At 41.6% G+C, this 19,087-nt stretch overlaps 1 protein-coding gene across 1 annotated transcript; it reads right to left on the reverse strand.

Annotated features, from left to right (window-relative positions):
- Positions 1–8,017: 8,017 nt before the first annotated feature.
- lurap1 (leucine rich adaptor protein 1) lies at positions 8,018–16,833 on the reverse strand. Its single transcript, XM_078108153.1, has 2 exons — positions 16,113–16,833; positions 8,018–10,553 (listed from the first exon to the last, which is right to left on the reverse strand). Exons 1-2 carry the CDS (start codon positions 16,317–16,319, stop codon positions 9,687–9,689), a joined length of 1,074 nt encoding a protein of 357 aa, XP_077964279.1. The 5' UTR covers positions 16,320–16,833; the 3' UTR covers positions 8,018–9,686.
- Between the last annotated feature and the right edge of the window lie 2,254 nt (positions 16,834–19,087).

A 19,087-nucleotide genomic window follows, 5' to 3' on the forward strand; every position in this document is an offset into this window, starting at 1 on the left:
GGAGGGACACTGGGAAGGTGCAGGTGATTGGACAGAGGAAACTATCAGGGACACGAGAGGCAGGAATCCCCTCGTTTAAGACGAGTATAACTATATATGTATACTAAGTATATATTTTAAACTGACACTTACAGTATCACTATAACTGTCCGGTTTATTTATGAAGCCACAGAGGTTAGATTTTCGGAACAACTAGATAGTACGTCAATATTTAATGGATATTCTAATTTTCAATTAGCAATTACTCAATCAACAAATGAGTTATCTAATTCAATCTGAAAAGACACTTCCTTCTTTTTTTTAATCCACTGTTGAGTTCGAGGCACACGATGCTTGCGTTGTATCAACAACCACATAAACTAAAAAGTGGTTAGTACATCAAAGGGAAGGAGCAGCATGTGCTTCAAATTACACTTTAAATGTCATTAGCAGATAAATCACACTAACCTGTTTGTGTGTTTACATCTTATGGCCACAAGGTGACAGAAAAGCACCACTTCTGGAGCTCAGTGCTCAAAAGCTGTGTTCGCTTGGTGTGATTTGTCTGTATTGGCCACAGAAGGCCACGATGGCGCAGAGAGCCGATGGCTTTAGCGAAGAGAGGATTGAAGGGCAGATGTGTGATGCTGTGCTATAGTTAGATGTGGTTAGAGAGAGAGAGGCCACACAGTTTAGGTGCCCACTATTTAAAGTGTGTGCGGTTCTGTAATAATCACTTCAGGGATCCCAAACTAAAAGCCATCGCACAGGTGTTATAAGTTAAGATGCAGATGAAATTACAACCCACTCTGTCAAAAAAAAAGTGTCCAGTGTGACACTATGTAATGTCAAGTGAAAATCATGAACTTTGTCATGAGATTTATATTGTAGAAGCTTCAAACGCCGACAAGTGAAGAACATGATGAAAAATCCTCACACAAAACACAAAAATGTTTTCACAAAATAACATTTCCTAGTAGTCAATTAGGATATTTAGTTTGAGTAAAAACTGGTTTTACGGTCTAAAAAATACATAATTGGCATCTCAAACATGCTAATATTCATGGCAAAAAACAAGTTACGTTCGTTTTTTTTACTTTTTTAAGACAACACTAATGTTGATAAAAAAAAAGCATGGATCATTACTTTAATTATAACTATATGCTTGACCATACACATGATTGACATTACATGCAATGTTTATATTCTTTACATCTTCGTCGTCCCCGCCCCTCCCCGGATCCATTTATCTGGAAATGGCAACACAAACACTTCCACAGAAAGTTTCCTTTCCTCCCAGGAGAATATTTGTTTGGTGTTGCAACTTTGAACAAAAAGAAACCTACATGTAGTGACTGATTTATCTTTGAGCTGGACGCATCTGGGAATGATTGGATCACATCTGGATTGTGGAAAAACAAAGAGAAAACAACCGAGGAGGCGAAAGGGACAGTCTGGAACACGACTAAAAAGTAAATGCTGATCCGCAGCTTGGTCTGTCGGGATTTGGATGTGTTTTACTTAAGCAATAAGGTACAGGAGGCTGTACTTTATCGTCCAATAATGTAACAGTTCGAGGGTGTTGTTAGGCCCGACGCGCAGCGGATTGTTATTTATGTAAATGAATAACAATAAATGTGTCTGTGTACCATCAATCAGGAGTGAGATTTAAGGTTGTTAGCAAAATCTGTCCTCAGTGGTTTGGAGCGTTTGACTGTGCTCCCTCTTTTACTTTACAAAGGATAAGAAGTTGGTGTTTTCTGTTACTTTGTCATTTTTGTAAGTCGTTTGTTGGTTACTGAAAATATATGATGGTGTTGTTATCCTATTTCATGAGTTGCCTGCTGACTAACCTAACTATACTTGGATGTAAGTTGCTTTCCGAAGGGAACTTTTGCCATCAAAAGGCCCAAAACAAACTTATTACAAATGCAAAGTCTGAATGTCTCGTTCCAGTTTCTGCCATCTCATCAAAAAGCCCAAATAATGATTTGACTGAGGTTGGAAGTTGGACTACTGGGTCACTTGAACTTGATGGTGACAAACAAAAATTCCGGGCTTTTTGTACTGAAAGATCCTTCTAACAGCTTGTCCTTTGTTTCTCATTATTCTGCTGGTTTGCAAGAGAGAGAGAGAGAGAGAGAGAGAGAGTATTAACCTAGATATGTATTGGGCACAAACTCACATTCAAGCAAAACCATTATGAAAACCCATTTGTGTTTGTGGGATGGAACGAGAGATGCACAGTGGACCCGGGGCAGCCTTTTTTTCCGTAAGTGGGGCAGATGGACAAAATGCCTTCAGATCAGCGAGTATGTGTGTCACAAAGTATGATTGTCTCTGGCTAACGGGGTGTAAGAGCTTCAGCCTCACACTCAATTAAGGCCTAATTGGTTTGAGGCCCAAGTAGCCAAAGTAGGATCAGCCAATGGGTTGAAAGCCTATTTTGTCTTTGAACATCAACTCCCATTTTAGGTTTCCTTATTTTGTTTGTAAAGACACTTTTTAATATGTAAATTAAATTAATTTGTTCTAATTATTTATACTCTACAAACCCATCACTACACTGCGCTTCACCAGGTTTGTTTGAGCTGACAACACAAGGACCTCAATGTCACAACGACCGTTCTAATGGATAGGAACCAATCTGAGAGCCTCGACTCTGGTCAGGGATTACATGATTAATACTCAAATCCGTCTTGTGACAAAACCTTGTTAGAACAGTTAGTCAGCTTCATATATTTCTTCCCCACATTTTAATATTTGAATTGCCTGTATCTTGTCTTATATATGTGACATTGCTAAAATCCTTCAAATAGTGAACAGTGAACACAAAATGGCCTCAACGACCCGTTTGCATGCTGCAACTGTGGTAAACACGTTGAGAAACTGAAACACACGCGCGCACGTGGACACGCTGACGCAAAACAGATGGTTCCGTCTTCAACAGTGTTGTGAGTTACTAACCCGCAACATCTCGGTGCAGCCGTTGGAAACTCCCAACGACTGCGGCCCCTGCGGACCCACGTTGGCTCTCGGCCCTCTGTGGGAACGCCGCGGCCTTTGTGTATTTCACCGGGTCGGGTAAAAGACCCGGGACAGTAGCAGCCCGCCCGTGTCCCATTCCTCCGTCTGGGAACGTCCTAATAAAGTGTCACATGATGCGAGTAGTGGTTGATGTGTGAGGGGGAGGATGAGAAGCTTGGATTGAAAACATAAACAGCACGGAGAAACAAGTTAACGTTTGTGATGTGCGATTCTTTAAAATTGACAGGAAATAACTGTCGCGCTTTATCTCTTACTCTATTGAATTCCTGAAGCTGTTTTTTCTTTGTTTCTCCTCAAGTACACTGAGGCCCTTCTGGTCACAGACCATAAAGGTTGTATTTCGTTTGCCTCAATAACGCCCTTACTCTTCCTTTTTTGGTAAAGCTTCTTTATCCACTCAATACCAAAAAATGAAAACTAGTATCTGAATCACGCTTTAACCCAATAATACAAAACGTTACACAAAGCATGTTTGTTTGTTTTGGATTACTGGAGTAAGTTTTCCAATTAGTCTGTTTTTTTATGCATTCATTACCACAATTCTTCATTTGTTAAAAATAAATTACCCTAAAACATGACTGAAGCTGGGGGGGGGGGGGGGGAGGCCGTTGGTACTCCGTCTTCCAATTGTACAAGACTAACTATTTTGAATGGTCTATCATGCCGTTGAGGGGCACTTGAGGAGATTAGTGGCAGTCTGTGTCTCATTATAACCATTATCCTCAACCTGATCCAATGACTGACAGAACCTTGAAGGTCTGAAGAAGCAGATATCTTCACACCGAATCTACACAGTGGCCATGTGTTCATGGAACAATGGAATGAACAATAGTTTACATGCATCTTTGCTGTGATGTGGTGTAATTTATACCATCAGTTCTCACTGAATATTTATTTCCAATATTTCTGGAACAAGAAGCATATTTCTCATTCTTTTACTTTGACATATATAGACATATATTAGACATATATTTAATGTTATTCATATATATAATCTTTCGTATCTATTCTAATTAATTAATGTAGACATAACTACATGAGTACACTTATTTTGACACAAGCATGTTTCCCAACAAATGATTCCCTGATCACCCGTTAGTGTCCCGTGTTTTTGCTGTGTCCTCCACCCTGTCTTGTAACCAGGAAACCCTCCCACTGTTTAACTGTGCATTTACAGCCTGCGCACATTGTTCATGTGCACTCCATACAGTCACCACCCACTGTGGTAAAAAACACAATCAGGGGCAAATAAAAAGTCCCAGTCAGTCAGAAAAGAACGCAGGTCGGGGCTGTTTTATTGGCGTAATCCGTGGATTAACAGCTGCTCTACAAACACGCTGAGTATCCGTTGGTCTCAAGGCTGCTTGTGGTTGCTGCTCGGTGAAATTAGTCTGCTGACACATGCATCCAACAACAGCCACAAACATTTAGCCTGCCTCAATTAGCCCAGTTGTGCCTCACCATCCTGGACAGTGAAAATCAATGGCTGACACTGACACCAACATTAAAACAAAGCCGTTCATCTTGTTAGCACAGCGGCAAATTGTCAGTGCTGCTTTAGTTTTTCTAGAGACTGAGGGACAAGTATACTGTGTTATTTGTGAGAGAAGTTGTCAATGGGCTAATTGTCTTGCATTGTCAATAGAATTAAAATATATGCATATGTTTTTTCAGCACCACTGGTGCTGAGAGAAGATGCTGGTGGTGTCGCTACTGCATCCCTGGTCAAAATCCAGATGGATGCAGTTTTCCCATTTCACTCTGCAGTAGCCCTTTGACGTTTTTATCCAGTTTAGAGTTTTTATTCATTATTTAAACAGTTGCACTAATTGAGATGACAGAAATAGACATATAAAGAAAGATAGCTGCAGAGATGTTTCAGGGAAAGTGAACAGAAGTGGACGAAAGAAGACAACACACCCAGGACACAAGATAAAATGTGGATTAGTAAGGAGGTCCTGTCTTTCACCCACTTTGATGAGTACATTAAAATTAAAACATTCTTAAAAAGTTTTAACGGAACCTAATTGTTTACGTGATGATAACAACTTTGAATGTTTGCATGTGTTGATTTAGACCAAATGTGCATAAGTTGATATTGTTAAAATTCCCTTCAAATCTACTGCCCCACATTCATTTCTTTACTTTCACCCATCAGCAACAACATTGCTGTTGTTGTTGTTGTTGTTGTTGTTGTGGAAGGTAATTCCAATGAGTGCTTTAAGTCTAAGTATTGATTAGAAATCTACACACGCTTCACTGAAAGCACTCAGCAGAGCGCAGATAAGCAGGGGTACTTTATACAGTTTGTATAAGGGAATAAAAACACAAGCAAAACATTAAATATCTTTAATTATCGGATAAGCTCATATCATTTACATACTGCATAATATAATTACCCATGTTAATTAACATAATCAGATATTTATAAATCACAAAAAAAGAATTCTCTGGATACAGTGCATAATAAAATATTCATCATGGGAATAAAAGACGTTCCAATCACTTAAGCAAGATATTGATTAGACCGATCCAGCAAACAGCAGTTAGTCTCTCTGGTTTTTATCTTTCAATCCTCCAAGCTTTGTGTGGCTTAAGCAAAGTTTTTGACCCAGTTCAAAGCCCAGTGTGCACTCAGTGGAGTTTATTTCATTCACCATTTCTTTGAGCAGTCAGGATGTGGAAAAAAAGGATGGATAAGATTCAAGGAAAGGAAATGCTCAATGGTGCCTCTTTAAGGAGTTGTCAGGTACCAAGAGACTCACGTCAGTCCCGGGATCAATCGTGCTTGTGCATACAACACGGAAAGTCTTTCTTTTACTGAAGCTTCTCTAAAAAATGTCCAAGACTAATAGAAAGAGTGGCAGAGCTGAGTGCTGATGCAGAACAGAGCAGTGGGGAATGTGAGAAGCAAATTTGCTTCATAGGAAGTTACTGTGCATGTTGCTGTGCTGCAATGGAAAAGAAGAATCTTTTGCTAACTTACTGAATTGCTTTGCATTGCTGAGATTAAACATATTTTCAAGAGATGTCGGAGGAATCAGGAAGAAGTAATACATATTTTTCCATATAATTTGTTCATAATGCAACTCAATATCTATAAGACATTACTAAATGAATCATTAATCACAAAACGTACACACTACTTCAAAGTAGTCAGATCTCAAATCCCATATGAACAGCATAATTACCTCATTATTCAGACCCACGTGTTAAAAAGGCAGTTATCTCATCTCTTTCATCTCACTTCAGTACCGCTAGAACGCCGCTAGAACGTCACTAGAACGCCACTAGAACGTTGTTTTATGTTTCCACTCGAGCTGAAGCCCACTCGCTCTCATTGTCATGGCAACCTTGTGGATATCCACTCTTCTATGTAATCACGCTGTTTGTCTTGCTGCCCAGAATAGCTGGAGGGTGCCTGGCACCTGAAGCCAAGGCAAACACACCACGCATTGGGCATCTGATACATCTTTACATTTACATGAAACTAAAATAAAAGGTGTTTTTCACCAGCTTGGATGAGAACGGAAGTAACACTTCCGTTCTCATCCATGTACACACACAGCAGCTATTTTCCCCTTTTCAGAAACAATCTGGCTGCAAGGGATTCATGCTGGCACCTAGACTGTCAGTACTCATTAAATCTTGTTTTAATTAATGCCTTTAATTAATGTCCAACGGAAACAAATGAAACCTCTGGCTAGTGCATAGCTTCAAAGAGACACACTATAAACTGCAGGTTTGTTCCTGGCATTACATTTTTGTTTCACCATATGGCTCTGCAAATTTGGAAATAAAACCCAAACTAGCCGAGCAGACAGTCTTTTTGGCATGCCATGCTGCGTTACAGCCAACGCATATGTTTAAAAAGGGAAGGAGGTTCAAATGACCTCATTTCTGCTGTGTAGATGATATACAATGATTGAAATAGGCGTCCAGCAATAGATACATGCTGTTCTTTTGGCATTAAAAGCATTGAAATGTAAATAACATGATCTTTACAATGTTCCAACTTGCTGAGGAGTTCAGGGTCCAGTTTGAGCCACAGTTTTCCCTTCCTGTCTTTAGGGTCAGCCTGCGGTGCCTGTTTCCGAGGTGCCGGCTTCATGGTGCTGCCTCAAAGCGAGACGGCATTGTGCGTGCATGATGTGTGTGTTGGCACAGGCTGAGCTTTTCCGTCGGACCAGTGTGGTGGAAAATAGAATGAAAAGAAAGGAAGGAGGAGGAGGAGGAGGAGGAGGAGGAGGAGGAGGAGGAGAGAGAGGAATTGGCTCAAACAAATAGAGATTCTGAGTTTAACATCTCACTGTAGCTGCCTGTAAACAGTCTGTACAGTTGGTTCCGGCCGGTTCAAAGATGAACCGGCTTTATTTGACCTAAAAGTCAAAATGTCATTACAAGTATTGTATGTGAATGCAAGCAGTTAGGTCTTGCATGACGTGAATGAGTCAGGACGAGGCAACAATTGAGCCAACTAGTTCACAGTAGGGTCACACTTCAAAGGCAAAGAGTTTGCATATCATTAGGTTATATGCTGAGGGGTATGCATGGGAAAAAGCCCTATTTACCACTAGCACTAGCATGTCAGTCCTTGTTTGTGCAAAGGTCAACAACAATCCTGCTCTTTCATTTCCCTGTCTTCTTCTGTGCATGGATCCTCAACTGGTGAGGATGAAAACACTTTGTCTGCAACATGCATCTCATTTGAGCACAATATCATATACAGTCAGATTATACTTTCAATATTACATCTGCAACATTCAGACTATCAACTGCATGTTTGCAAGAACAAAAAGTGTTACAGGCATGGGGCATATCAAACGTCACTTGAGTGGTTAAAAATAAATAAAAAATATATTATGTATATTTTTTACAGTGCATGAAATGTATAAAAAACTATGCCCAGAACTTTTAGGATCCAACACATCTCCTTTTATGGTACTGACTTTAATATGTACTAAATGTATCAAAAACTGAATTGTTTTTTGGTATTTAATCTTCACTGTATTGAAAAGTTGTGAACCATAATGCCTAGGAAGGGGTTCTGATGTGCATCTGATACCATGTGATTGATTAAATATAAGCTTTTACAGAAGGTCAAATAAGTTAAGCCACACTTTTTACCAGGTTTTCTTTTAACAAGATATCGGGTAGTGTTGCATAAAAGGTTATGCAACTATTGTGTAGTATGCTCCCTTCCATTCATCTGATGTGTTGCTTTATCCCCGCAGTATTAACATGACTAACTGGAGAGGCCGTAACGCTGTAGTGATGCGGCAGAAAACGCTTTAAAACCTTTGGGACTCTTCCATTCTCTGACAGGCCGGCTGCACTGAGGCAGGAAGTCGACTAATGTGTCCCCCTCTCTCTCTCTGAGAGAAAAATATTCCCTGTCATTAGTTGTGGAAACTTATGAATATCCAATAATATCAGATTTGCTAAGAAGAGTAAAGGATTCAAGGAGCGTTTCATTTTTTTCTCTGATTGTTCCAAGCTTTTCTCATAATTTAACCAATACATCTCTCAGCAAAGAGCATGCAACATACACCCAGCTAATACATTTACCAGCCAACACTCACATAGACGGGTTGGATTTCTAAATGATGCAAGCAAAAGGGAGGAGGCAAAAACCGAGATTATCATAACAGCAGTGCAGTCATCTGAGAAGAGACGTACAGGCATATGTACTTAAGGTTCACAGCAATCAGGCACAACATCTGGACAACATCAGGAAAACGTACCGTGACAGTTGAAAGAAGGACAAAAATATTGTCTACATAGTGAATATACGATGGTTGGTTAAGCACTGGAGGTAACTGGCTCCACACAGACACAGATAGGAGGGTAGGAGGGTATATCATTTCTCAATGAGAGAAACCTTTACTAACCGTAGTTGCGGTATATCTTGTAATATCCGCTAGTCTTTGTCTACAAGTTTGGAGTTCACATGTTATTATCAAAATGTGATTTATATTTATATTTTGTTAATATTTGATCAAGTAACACTGTCTACAACCATCAAGATTTCTTCAGTTATATTGTCTAAGACAAAGAGTCGGTACCATACATTCAATTTGTGACTCAAACATGATGTGCTGATGCGGTGACACTTTGGTCTCTCACTAACTTAAATGCAGCACCACCAACTCTATGGGTTGCAGTCAGAAGTGGGGATAAAGGTTTACTGCAGGATAAGTTAGTTATCAACAACATCCCAGGGCAATATTCTTTGATTTATCCCTGGGTTTGAATCATAGCTTGGGTGTAAGCAAACGTATATCGTGTTTCATCTCTCTCACTGTGCTTTCAAAAAGAAAAGAAATCCGGGAACAAAAAGAAAACCAATGAAAAGGGATTTTTAACTAAGCTTAACCAAATCTGGCTAAATTTGGCAAAATCCTGAAGTTTGCATCCATCTTAATACTGACATCAATGTTTTATAATAAGTAAATAAGTTAGTGCAGTCACAGCAAGAAAAGACAGGACAAAACATGTGATTCCTTGTGAGTCACACCCAGTGTCCTTCAACAAGGAGAGTCTCACTATTTCACAACAGCAGTTCAGTCCTCATTTTTTCCGTCCCTCATTGATCTGGTCTTTGATGCGACAGAGGCGTTGTTCAATACTCGCTTGAGTCTCCTCTCTTATCATCCTTCTCACAAAAATGTCACATCTTCTTGCGACTGCACCCACCGCCAGTGTGCGTCGTACTCCAGGTGCATTTTTCCGTTCATTTTGCAAGTATCGAGGTCAATCGTTCCATTTTTGTAAGTCTTGAGTTTGGGGCTCTGACCGCTTTCCCGTTTCTCGCCGATGCTCCGCGTCGGGCTGCCCGATCGTGTGACCGTCTTCCCCTGGATACCAGTGGCTTTAACAACTTTTGCCCGTGTTTTGTCCTTGAAAACGGGGCTTCCTTTACCGCTCCCCGAAGGCTTTGTCCAGATGTTTTGCTTGGGGCCCTCAGACTTGGCCTGGAGAGAGCTGACAGCAGCCGCCGGTTTTCCATTTCCCGTCACAGCGTCGCCTGAGACAGCCGTGACCCCAGCCCCCCCTCTCCCCTTCACCCCATTCCCAACCCCAGTTCCGTTTTCATTTTGTCCAGCCCAAATCCCACTCCCAGCCCCCAAAGCAGGCCTCATCCCGACCCCAGCGCCCCCTCCAGCTGTGCCCCCAGGGCCTCCCCCCGTCCGGCCTCCGGCGGGCGCCTCTGGAAGCGGCGCGGTGGAGCAGACGACGGACTCCGAGCTGGAGGGGCAGTACTCATCCATGTCATCCGCCAGGGTGTCCAGGTAGCTGCCGATGGAGATGTTATCCAGCTTGTCGTTGGGGTCTTGCAGGCTGCTCCAGGAACCTCTCCAGGAGGTGTCCAGGCCCTCGCCCAGGCTGTACTGGCTGCTGGTCAGGCTGCTGCAGCGGCTCGTCAGAGTGCTGCGCTCCTCCAGCAACCATTTCACCGCCTCGATGCCTTCGTGGACCGCCAGCAACTGATGTAAGATCTTCACGTCGGCCGAGCGCAAGTGAACCTGCGGAGAAACAAAGGTGTCACTGTGAAGCTTTGCAGATTACCGTAAGTGGAAGTACAATATGCCAGAGGCCCGTGGGTACGCAATTATTGTGAAGCTAGAACAGAAAAAGAGATGGAGAAAACTGAAAAGGTTACAAAATGAACATGTTATCATCAATAACTCTTCAGAAGTCGGAAAGTGTGGTACAGTGGACCACGTTTGAAAAAAAAGTCATTTATAAAGCATGCTTTATAAAAAATACTCATACTTAATATATATAGTTATGATGTCATATGTTAAAATGAATGAGGAAACGATAATTCAGAAATAACAAGGTGTCTTAACGTGGTGTGAGTGTGTGTGTGTGTGTGTGTGTGTGTGTGTGTGTGTGTGTGTGTGTGTGTGTGTGTGTGTGTGTGTGTGTGAGTTGAGTGGGTTTAAAAAAGCTAAACGATGAATATGAGGAATAACATGGCTGCGGCCTCGGAAAATTCCTCCCCAGATTACATTAGCAGAGGTCTGCGGTGAACTGCCTCGACATTCAAAGCGAAGCTATCCACGTTTAGGCTTTCAGAATCAGTGCCCTCCACTATTTTTATCATTACTTTCTTCTTTCTCGCTGCGGCCATTTACAATAAATTGTCTCTGTTTCGAAGCTTTCGTGGCGAAAATTCTGAGAATCTAGAGAAGGAAAAATGCTTCTTTGGTCCAAATTCAGGCAACGGCATTTGAGGTGTAATTTCAAGGAGAAAACCTAAGGTTGGAACTGTATATTCAAATACTTCATCCTTATGTTTTTAATATATTAAGTATTAGAGCCCAGTGTGTTACTCATAGCTATGCAATGTGGGCACACGTCAATAGCTCAAACACACTTTGTCTGAATGCATTTGAACCTTTTAAATGGGTTGTTTATGTGACTTGTGAGAACATTGACTCACGAGGCCTAAACCACAACCACTAAATGCCTTAACCCCAAACCTTACTCCCCCAAAAAAGATGAGTCTTAATCCAAAAATACATGGATGGTTAAGTTTGTGGGGATAACGTTTTGGCTAAATCACAACATGTCAGGCTACACCTCGACGCTTACTGTAACACTCTGCACATGCTATTTAGGCTGCGTTTTAGGGATTTTTTTGGGGGGGGGGGTTTAGGTTTCTTGGACAAAATCTTCAAACAGATACTGTACTTGGAGGACAATGAAATAGGGAAGAAATACAGAAGATGAATTCTGAAAATCTACATCTGTTATTCCTCCACCTTTTGTTTTTGACTTGAACTAAAAATAAAAGCACGCGCTGCCGGGAGAAGTGCCAGACAAAGAGAACCGAGAACCACAGCTTTCTGTGAATGTGTGTGTGCATGTGTGTGTGTGTCTGGCGTCCCTTGGCCCAGTCCGACATTTGGGGCGGGGTGCAGGTTTGAGGTTTGAGTTGTTTTTCAGCTGGCAGGGACGGTGCGTCTAAGGAGGGAGGCAGTAAAAGTAGCTCCATGCCTGTCAGCGCTGAGGTGGCACAACGCTAAGATGCTACAGGGGGATCAGCATTTTGTTCGGACATTTTAAAAGATCAAATGATTTATCGAGTAGTCCCAAATTCACCATTCAGCATGAGAGCAGGGAGTGGGCTGGGGATTAGGGTTAGCCTTCAGGACTGAAACACACATTAATCATTTGGGTGCAATCAGTACAACAGCCAAACAGATTCTGTTTTTCTTGCTCAGGCTTGTGGCCAAGCACATGCCGGCTGATCCCTTGGATTCTGGAAAACTCATTTTCCAGGCGTTTGCAGAGGACACTGCCTAGTTGCTCTACTCAAACAGGGCAGTGAACTCTCCTGTTAAAGCGATGTTGAAAGTTAAAGGTTTTGAATTAATGTTAATAGTGGGAAGTGTAAAAAGTAAATTATTAACTTCAGAAGAAGGAAGGAAGAGTCTTCCCGGTGATGATAAAGGTTTAGCAGACTGAAATTGTCCATTTAAAATATGGTAATGTATAGGATAGAGAACAATGACAAAACAATGATTGGTTTTAACAGAGCCATTAATGATGCCTCTGTGCTCCACTGAAGGACTTTGGTGGCAAATTGTTAGGGATTATCAATGCATTCCAATCTAAACTAATCTTTATCTGGCAGAGCAAATTGTGGTGCAGTGTTTTGGAACGCAATTCTCAAATAATTCAAGGCCTGTGACGAGTTCCTTATCTCTACTTATTCAAATGGTACAAATTAGGTGCTATTTTCTGTACTTTTGGCCATCATCCATTTTAATCGGTGATAATACTTGTGTTGGCTGTACAGCCGGTCTTGGCTGACCACTCTGGGTTCTTGCCATCTGCTCTCATTGCAATAATATATTGGTGAGTTTTTATAACAACAAATGTCATTACAATGAAATCCAACTTATAATAAAACAAAATTTTCCTCAAAGGAATAATTTAGATATTATGATGGACTTATTTTCCCCCATCAGTACGCCAAATTAATTAGCAAGGTAAATCTAGTCATCATAATCGTCCTCTCTTTTAGCGTAATATGTGGACTCATGTGGATGCGGTGCCATGTGGACGTGTGCACAGCTGAAGCCTGATCGATGACGCACACTCGCCCATCTGGACAAAAACAGCTTCCCAAAGTCACACGGATGCAAACAGACTGCTGAATCACTGCCAGCAGGGACAGCACAACACACACACACACACACACACACACACACTTGTTCCAGCACCAACACCACACCAACAAGATAAATGCCTCTCTCTCTCTCTCTCTCTCTCTCTCTCTCTCTCTCTCTCTCTCTCTCTCTCTCTCTCTCTCTCATGTCCCCTTGTGTCACTGTCTGATGTTTCACCTTCCCAATCTGACTCTGCGGACATACAGCGTCCTTGCAGGGTCCCTACAGGCTTGATAAACGGAAAGTCGGCCCCTCTCTCTCCACGGACCTCCAACTGCGCCATCTGTCTGTGTTCATCGCTGAAACTCATCAGTATTTTCGCTTGTGTTTCTGTATTTGATCACAGCATTATTTCACCTGTTTTTTCCTTTCCTGTGTGTCATCTTTGTCCCCCTCTTTTGTTCTGTTTAAACTTTACAGACTTTATGACAACCTTGTGGCTGTATTTTCCATCTATTTTTATGAAAGATATCAACATTTATGTCATAATACATTCTAATGTAGGAATATTAAATTCTTATCGGTATAATTGAGGAATACAAATGCTCCTGTGAAGTGCTTTCAGTTCGAGGATATGTTGTATGGTTTGTTTGTTTATTATGCTGCACTTCCGCTCTGTTTCTTGTTTTCACAGGAGCAAATATGTTTTCGTATGCGGCCTTATTAGTTTAACTTCAATATCTGCTTGTAGTGCAACATTATCAAACTTTTTGTGTAGTTTCTGCACGTAGTCACAGTTATGGAAAGATAATTAATTTGGTTTATTACCAAAAAGTCAATGGTCACTTGAAGCAAGAGTCCATGCAAGTTGATTTTCACACAATCATTCTATTGCTTTTGTTAAACCTAATCCCAACACATCAAAGTCCTGCACTTTGTACTCTCTCCAATTTCCTTACAATGTGATGCAATTAGAAAAGATGGTGATTTCCTTTAAAAATAATCCAGTAGCAATTAAGTTCCATATGAAAACATATTTAGGAAAACAAATAGAATAGAATATCAATTGTGCTATGATTGCAAAGGAAATACCATGAGTGAATAAACATGCTCAGGTCATTCGGCTTTGAGGAGACAGCCAGTAGCCAGATAGACGGTGTTCACATCGACATTTTAGCTTTCAATAAGCTTTCGTGAAGAAAGTTCAATTTCTTCAAGAAAGCTAAACTACAAAGTGTTTTTAGTTTGTATAGAAAGAAATCTGTGCTTAAAGAGATTAGATTTGTATTCCCTACTGCTTGGCTCTGCACTTAAACCTGACTTTACAATGTCCACCAGCCAGAGGTGGAAGACAGATGTGAGGAGCAACGGGGCCAAGCTGCAAACAGTGAGATACAAACAGATATGGAGAAAGAAGAGAAAAACACTCCAAGCCACAACACAGCATTCGGTCTGAATGTGTGTGTGTGTGTGTGTGTGTGTGTGTGTGTGTGTGTGTGTGTGTGTGTGCAGCTGACAGACAGTGTGGTTTCAAATGAGTGTCTCTGTCTACAATAGATGTGTTTAGATCAGAGAAGAGTGTGTCTTCCATTAGACAGCTTTCGACTAATGCAGACGGAACCTTTGAAACTGCTGCCACAGAGAGGGAAAGTAGTCAAACGAAATAAGCATTCATTGTTTGCATTATATAGGCTAAAGTATGATCTGAAAACTGCCAAAATGATGATTAAAATAATTCCTTCTGGTAAACAAAGACAAATATTAGGTTTCACAAGTGATTCTAAACAGGTAAACGTAAAGGCAGCGTGTTCGTTTCAATGCATTATAAAGAGCACAATGACAGTTAACAAGAGGCGGAGTCACGTTTCATTGCTGGTGGTGACACAGTGACAACAAGGTCCACACACACACACACACACACACTCGAGTTTAAAGACTGATGCTGCAGTGCACTCTCACCATGCTGCGTGCTACAGATGGAGTAGCTCACAAATACGTAGACAGGAAGTTGGAAAGAGATGTGGATGTTGACACTTATCATGGTGTGTGCGTGTTTGGATGTGGACCATTAGAATCATTAGAATCCATACAAAAGACAATTCACTTTCATAAAACAGCGAGAAAACATCCAGATAAGGTATACATGCACGAGAGTGTGCACGTGTAAGCTCCTTCATTGAGCACTACTCGGATTCACTCTGCACATGCGTCACAGTAAATCTTACTAAGCAGATTCTCATAGAAGCCCGATGCTCAGATATCCTTTTTTTTGCACTCCCATTACACCGCACCACTCTCCAAGATGAATTAAGCAACACACACACAGAAGCCCCCCCCCCCCCCCTTCAGTTAGAAAGAGGCTCTTTATCACCTCTCTCCCAGTCCTCCCTCCATTGCAGCAGAGCTGAACAATGGCAACAACTGCTAACAAATCAGTCTTACTGAACTCGAATTTTGGTCATGTACACTTTGGGACAGGCTGGAATCGTTATTTTACTGCTCCTAAAACAACAAGTTTCTAGACCTTCAACAAAATGAACAGAGGTCGAGAATTTATTGGTAGCAACAATTTGAGTGTTGTTCTATTGGCTGATGTGTTAAAAAGGACCACTTAGGTTGAAGGTGATTTACAGTAGTGCCATTTTCCACCAGAGACCACTCACATAAATGAAACATAAATATGCATTTTTCAGCTGTTTCTCAAAAAATAATTAATCTTGGTGTTTTTTGGCCCCAATAGATTTACCTGCCGATAATAGTTTAATGTTACCATCAACAGTGGAGCAGAGTTAGCTTGAATTCTGAATCCTGGGAGTTCATTAGATGACAGCATGCACTGTGTGAAAAGAAATAATGACACATCCTGGAAAACAAGCCACACGTTCAGCCATTTGCACGTACGCGCGCGCACACTTACACGCGCGGACACGCACACAAACAGGCACACAACAGCACTCTTACCATCTCCATCTTCAGTGTCCTGATCTTCTCATCCAAACCCTTCCTCCCGGTCTCTTCGCTGGGGCCGCGTGTCCGCTGGACTTCTCCCCGGAGAGAGGACGCCTCTTCCCGCATCCACCTGAGCAAAGCTTCGGGGGTCTTCCTCCCGATTTTCCCCTCGATGTCTTTCAGATCTGGGATGGTCTCGTTGGCGGCGCCTTCATCCATCGCGTTCGTGTGTTTAAAGGGCAACAAAAAAATCCGCAAGAATTACGTCTTTTTTCGTTTCTTGGAAATCGTTTCCTTGCAAACTGCGAGAGTCACTTCCCGAAGGGTCGACCGGCATCCTGTGCGATACCAGCGGGGTGAGACTGCGCCAGGACAGGACGACAACAACAGCTGGCAGCATCAGCACAGCTGTAATGAAACGTTCTCACAGAACAACCTAGAGACATATTACAAGTTCAGCTGCATCAACCGTCAACCAGCTGAAGCCCGTATATTTTAGCAAACATGTGATCGCCAAGTTGAAGCAGATAATAATAATAACTAATAATAATAAAAATAGTCTTTGGTTCTCCCTACGCTAATATTGCGCAGATTCCACCTGCATGATGACAGCGACCAGCAGCCGCAGAGTGGGAGAGGAGCGGAGATCCCGGACTGCTAAACCAGCTGCAATGACATCACATTGCTTCCTGTAGGACTTTCAAAATAAAACACCTAGAAAGGAACGCGTTGGAATCATTTGGACTACCAATATAAAAGATAACCAGTCTAGCAACCACAGGGTTGGTGTTCTCTAGAAACTCATGCTCACGTCATCTCCCTGTTACAACCCAGAGCTGGTGATATGACTGAACAATCACAACGTAGATGATTTGATGATTGTCACTCACACCCCGTCGCTCTGCATGACAACTAACTCATGGATCTCCTCACCTGCATCAATGAGTACTGCGGTTCCCAGTTTTTATGCGTGTGGGAATAGATAAAAAGGAATACCGTTAGCCATTGATTTTTTTTTTAATTCCTCTGCTGCGAATCCCTGAAAATATTGCACGCTAATGGAAATCTAATACACATAAAGACAGAACAAAGAGAGATTGAGAGTGGTGTAATCTGCAGTCAGAGAAGGCCTCTGGAGAGCTGAGGAGTTGCTTTTCACTGCAAACGTTCACTCAGGCTGCCAGAGACGAGCTGACTAAGAATGGAAAGTCAGTCATAGTCAACAGTGATTGGGTGGCTTAGAGAGGCAGAGGCCTTCCAGCTATATGCATTAGTTACATGTACAAATGTGTCTCAAAGGAAAAACGGATGAATGGGATGTACAGCGTAAAAAGGTTGTTGGACATCTGCTTTGAATAACAATCATTTGAAAACAGGAATGTGGAATGTAGTGTTGTCACACTTTCTAATATAGCAGGAGAGCTGCTGTGCCTTGACATTAGAGTGGGGGTTTGAAGAGAGGAAATAAATCCTAATACATACTTAGTCATCAAATCCATCCGGTCTTAATAAGGCTTTGGACCAGACAAAATAGTGAAGGTGTATGAAACGCATTAATAACAGAGGAGAGCTCAGTTTAAAGAGAAGGTACGCAGTCTGGATTAATAAGGCTTTACTGTGATCCCATGATCCTTTTGTACTCCGTGTCACCTCTCGTGAGGGCCCCCAAATACCCCACTATGCTCCCGTCAATGTAAATGTGACTTCTCTTCAGAGATGGGTTTCAGAGGACTTTGGTACAGCAAGGTTACCATCTTTGCTCATATACATACTGTTCCCATTGTCAGAGACCTCTCCATTGTCATGCATGTTATTGACCATCAATTACACACTGTCCTTTGTGCCAGAAATGAGACCAAAACAATTAAGTAGGTTAGCAAGGGGTTAGTTTGAATGCAAAGTGGACCTTTACCAGTATGGGACCCCCTAATCCCTTTGACAGGGGAATACCTCTAAAGCCACCCAGATAAAAAAGGTTTAACCTCTTTCCCATAATACCTTTGTTTTGTCACTTTGCTGCAGGGATGTAATCTCTATCAACTGGAGAATTTATGTGTAAAATGTTGTTTAAGTTGTGTCTTTGGCTCAGAGGATGCACAGCTACACAAACAGGCATCTGTGATAATGATGTTACCACGCAATCGGCCTGGTATCCACGATGGTCACCATAGCAACAGTGATTTCCATCCACCCACATGATACAAATAAGAGCCGGCTTGCAAGGACGCAAATCGGCATTACTGACTACAAGTTATAAAACTCACTCTGAGACAGCGGATGTTACGATGCTAACATACGTAGCCGGTTCAGCGTGCTATGAACCTGAGCGGCTTTTGTGTGTGGGTTGGCATGTTCTCTTCATATTTTTCCAGTTTGATCTAAGGAAACAGAAAAAACTGAAGCAAAAAAAGTAAAACAAAAAAAAGGATTTTTTGTTTATTTCTTAACTATCTCTCTCTGTATTGTCCCTCCCATGGTCTCTTCTGTACTAAGGCTTCTTGGAGTTTCTTCTTGTCTTGTTAGAAAGCTTGCACTTTACATGTAGGCCGGTAAAGTCCATTGATACATTGCATGTGAAAGGGGGTTTAAAACACTTCTCTCTCTGGTCTCTGGTCTGTTCCGCCGGTTCGCTATGATGCAAGTTGACCCTCTAGTGGAAGAGATTGGATGTGTATGCCAAAGCATTCGGAAACCAAATCAAATCTTATCATGTGTTCGTCTAATTTTCCCAATGTAGTTTGGTGTGACTAGCGGGATAACAAGGATTCATAGTGTTTACTTTTGTTGAATTGTTTGCAGAATATCTGCATATCTCTTTCAGGTGGCAACATGTTCTATCAACAGTCTATTGTACAGCTGCATTAGGTTAAACCCTACTGTCATTACAGGCAAGTACTGAGACAATAAAGTGCTTTTTAGCGTCTAATCAGGATTCTAAAACCGTTACAGCAGTTATTTATTGTAACTCATTTGTAGAATGATATGGA

This window comes from Gasterosteus aculeatus, chromosome 8 (genome assembly GCF_964276395.1).
Source record: "Gasterosteus aculeatus chromosome 8, fGasAcu3.hap1.1, whole genome shotgun sequence".
NCBI classification, from domain to species: Eukaryota; Metazoa; Chordata; class Actinopteri; order Perciformes; family Gasterosteidae; genus Gasterosteus; species Gasterosteus aculeatus.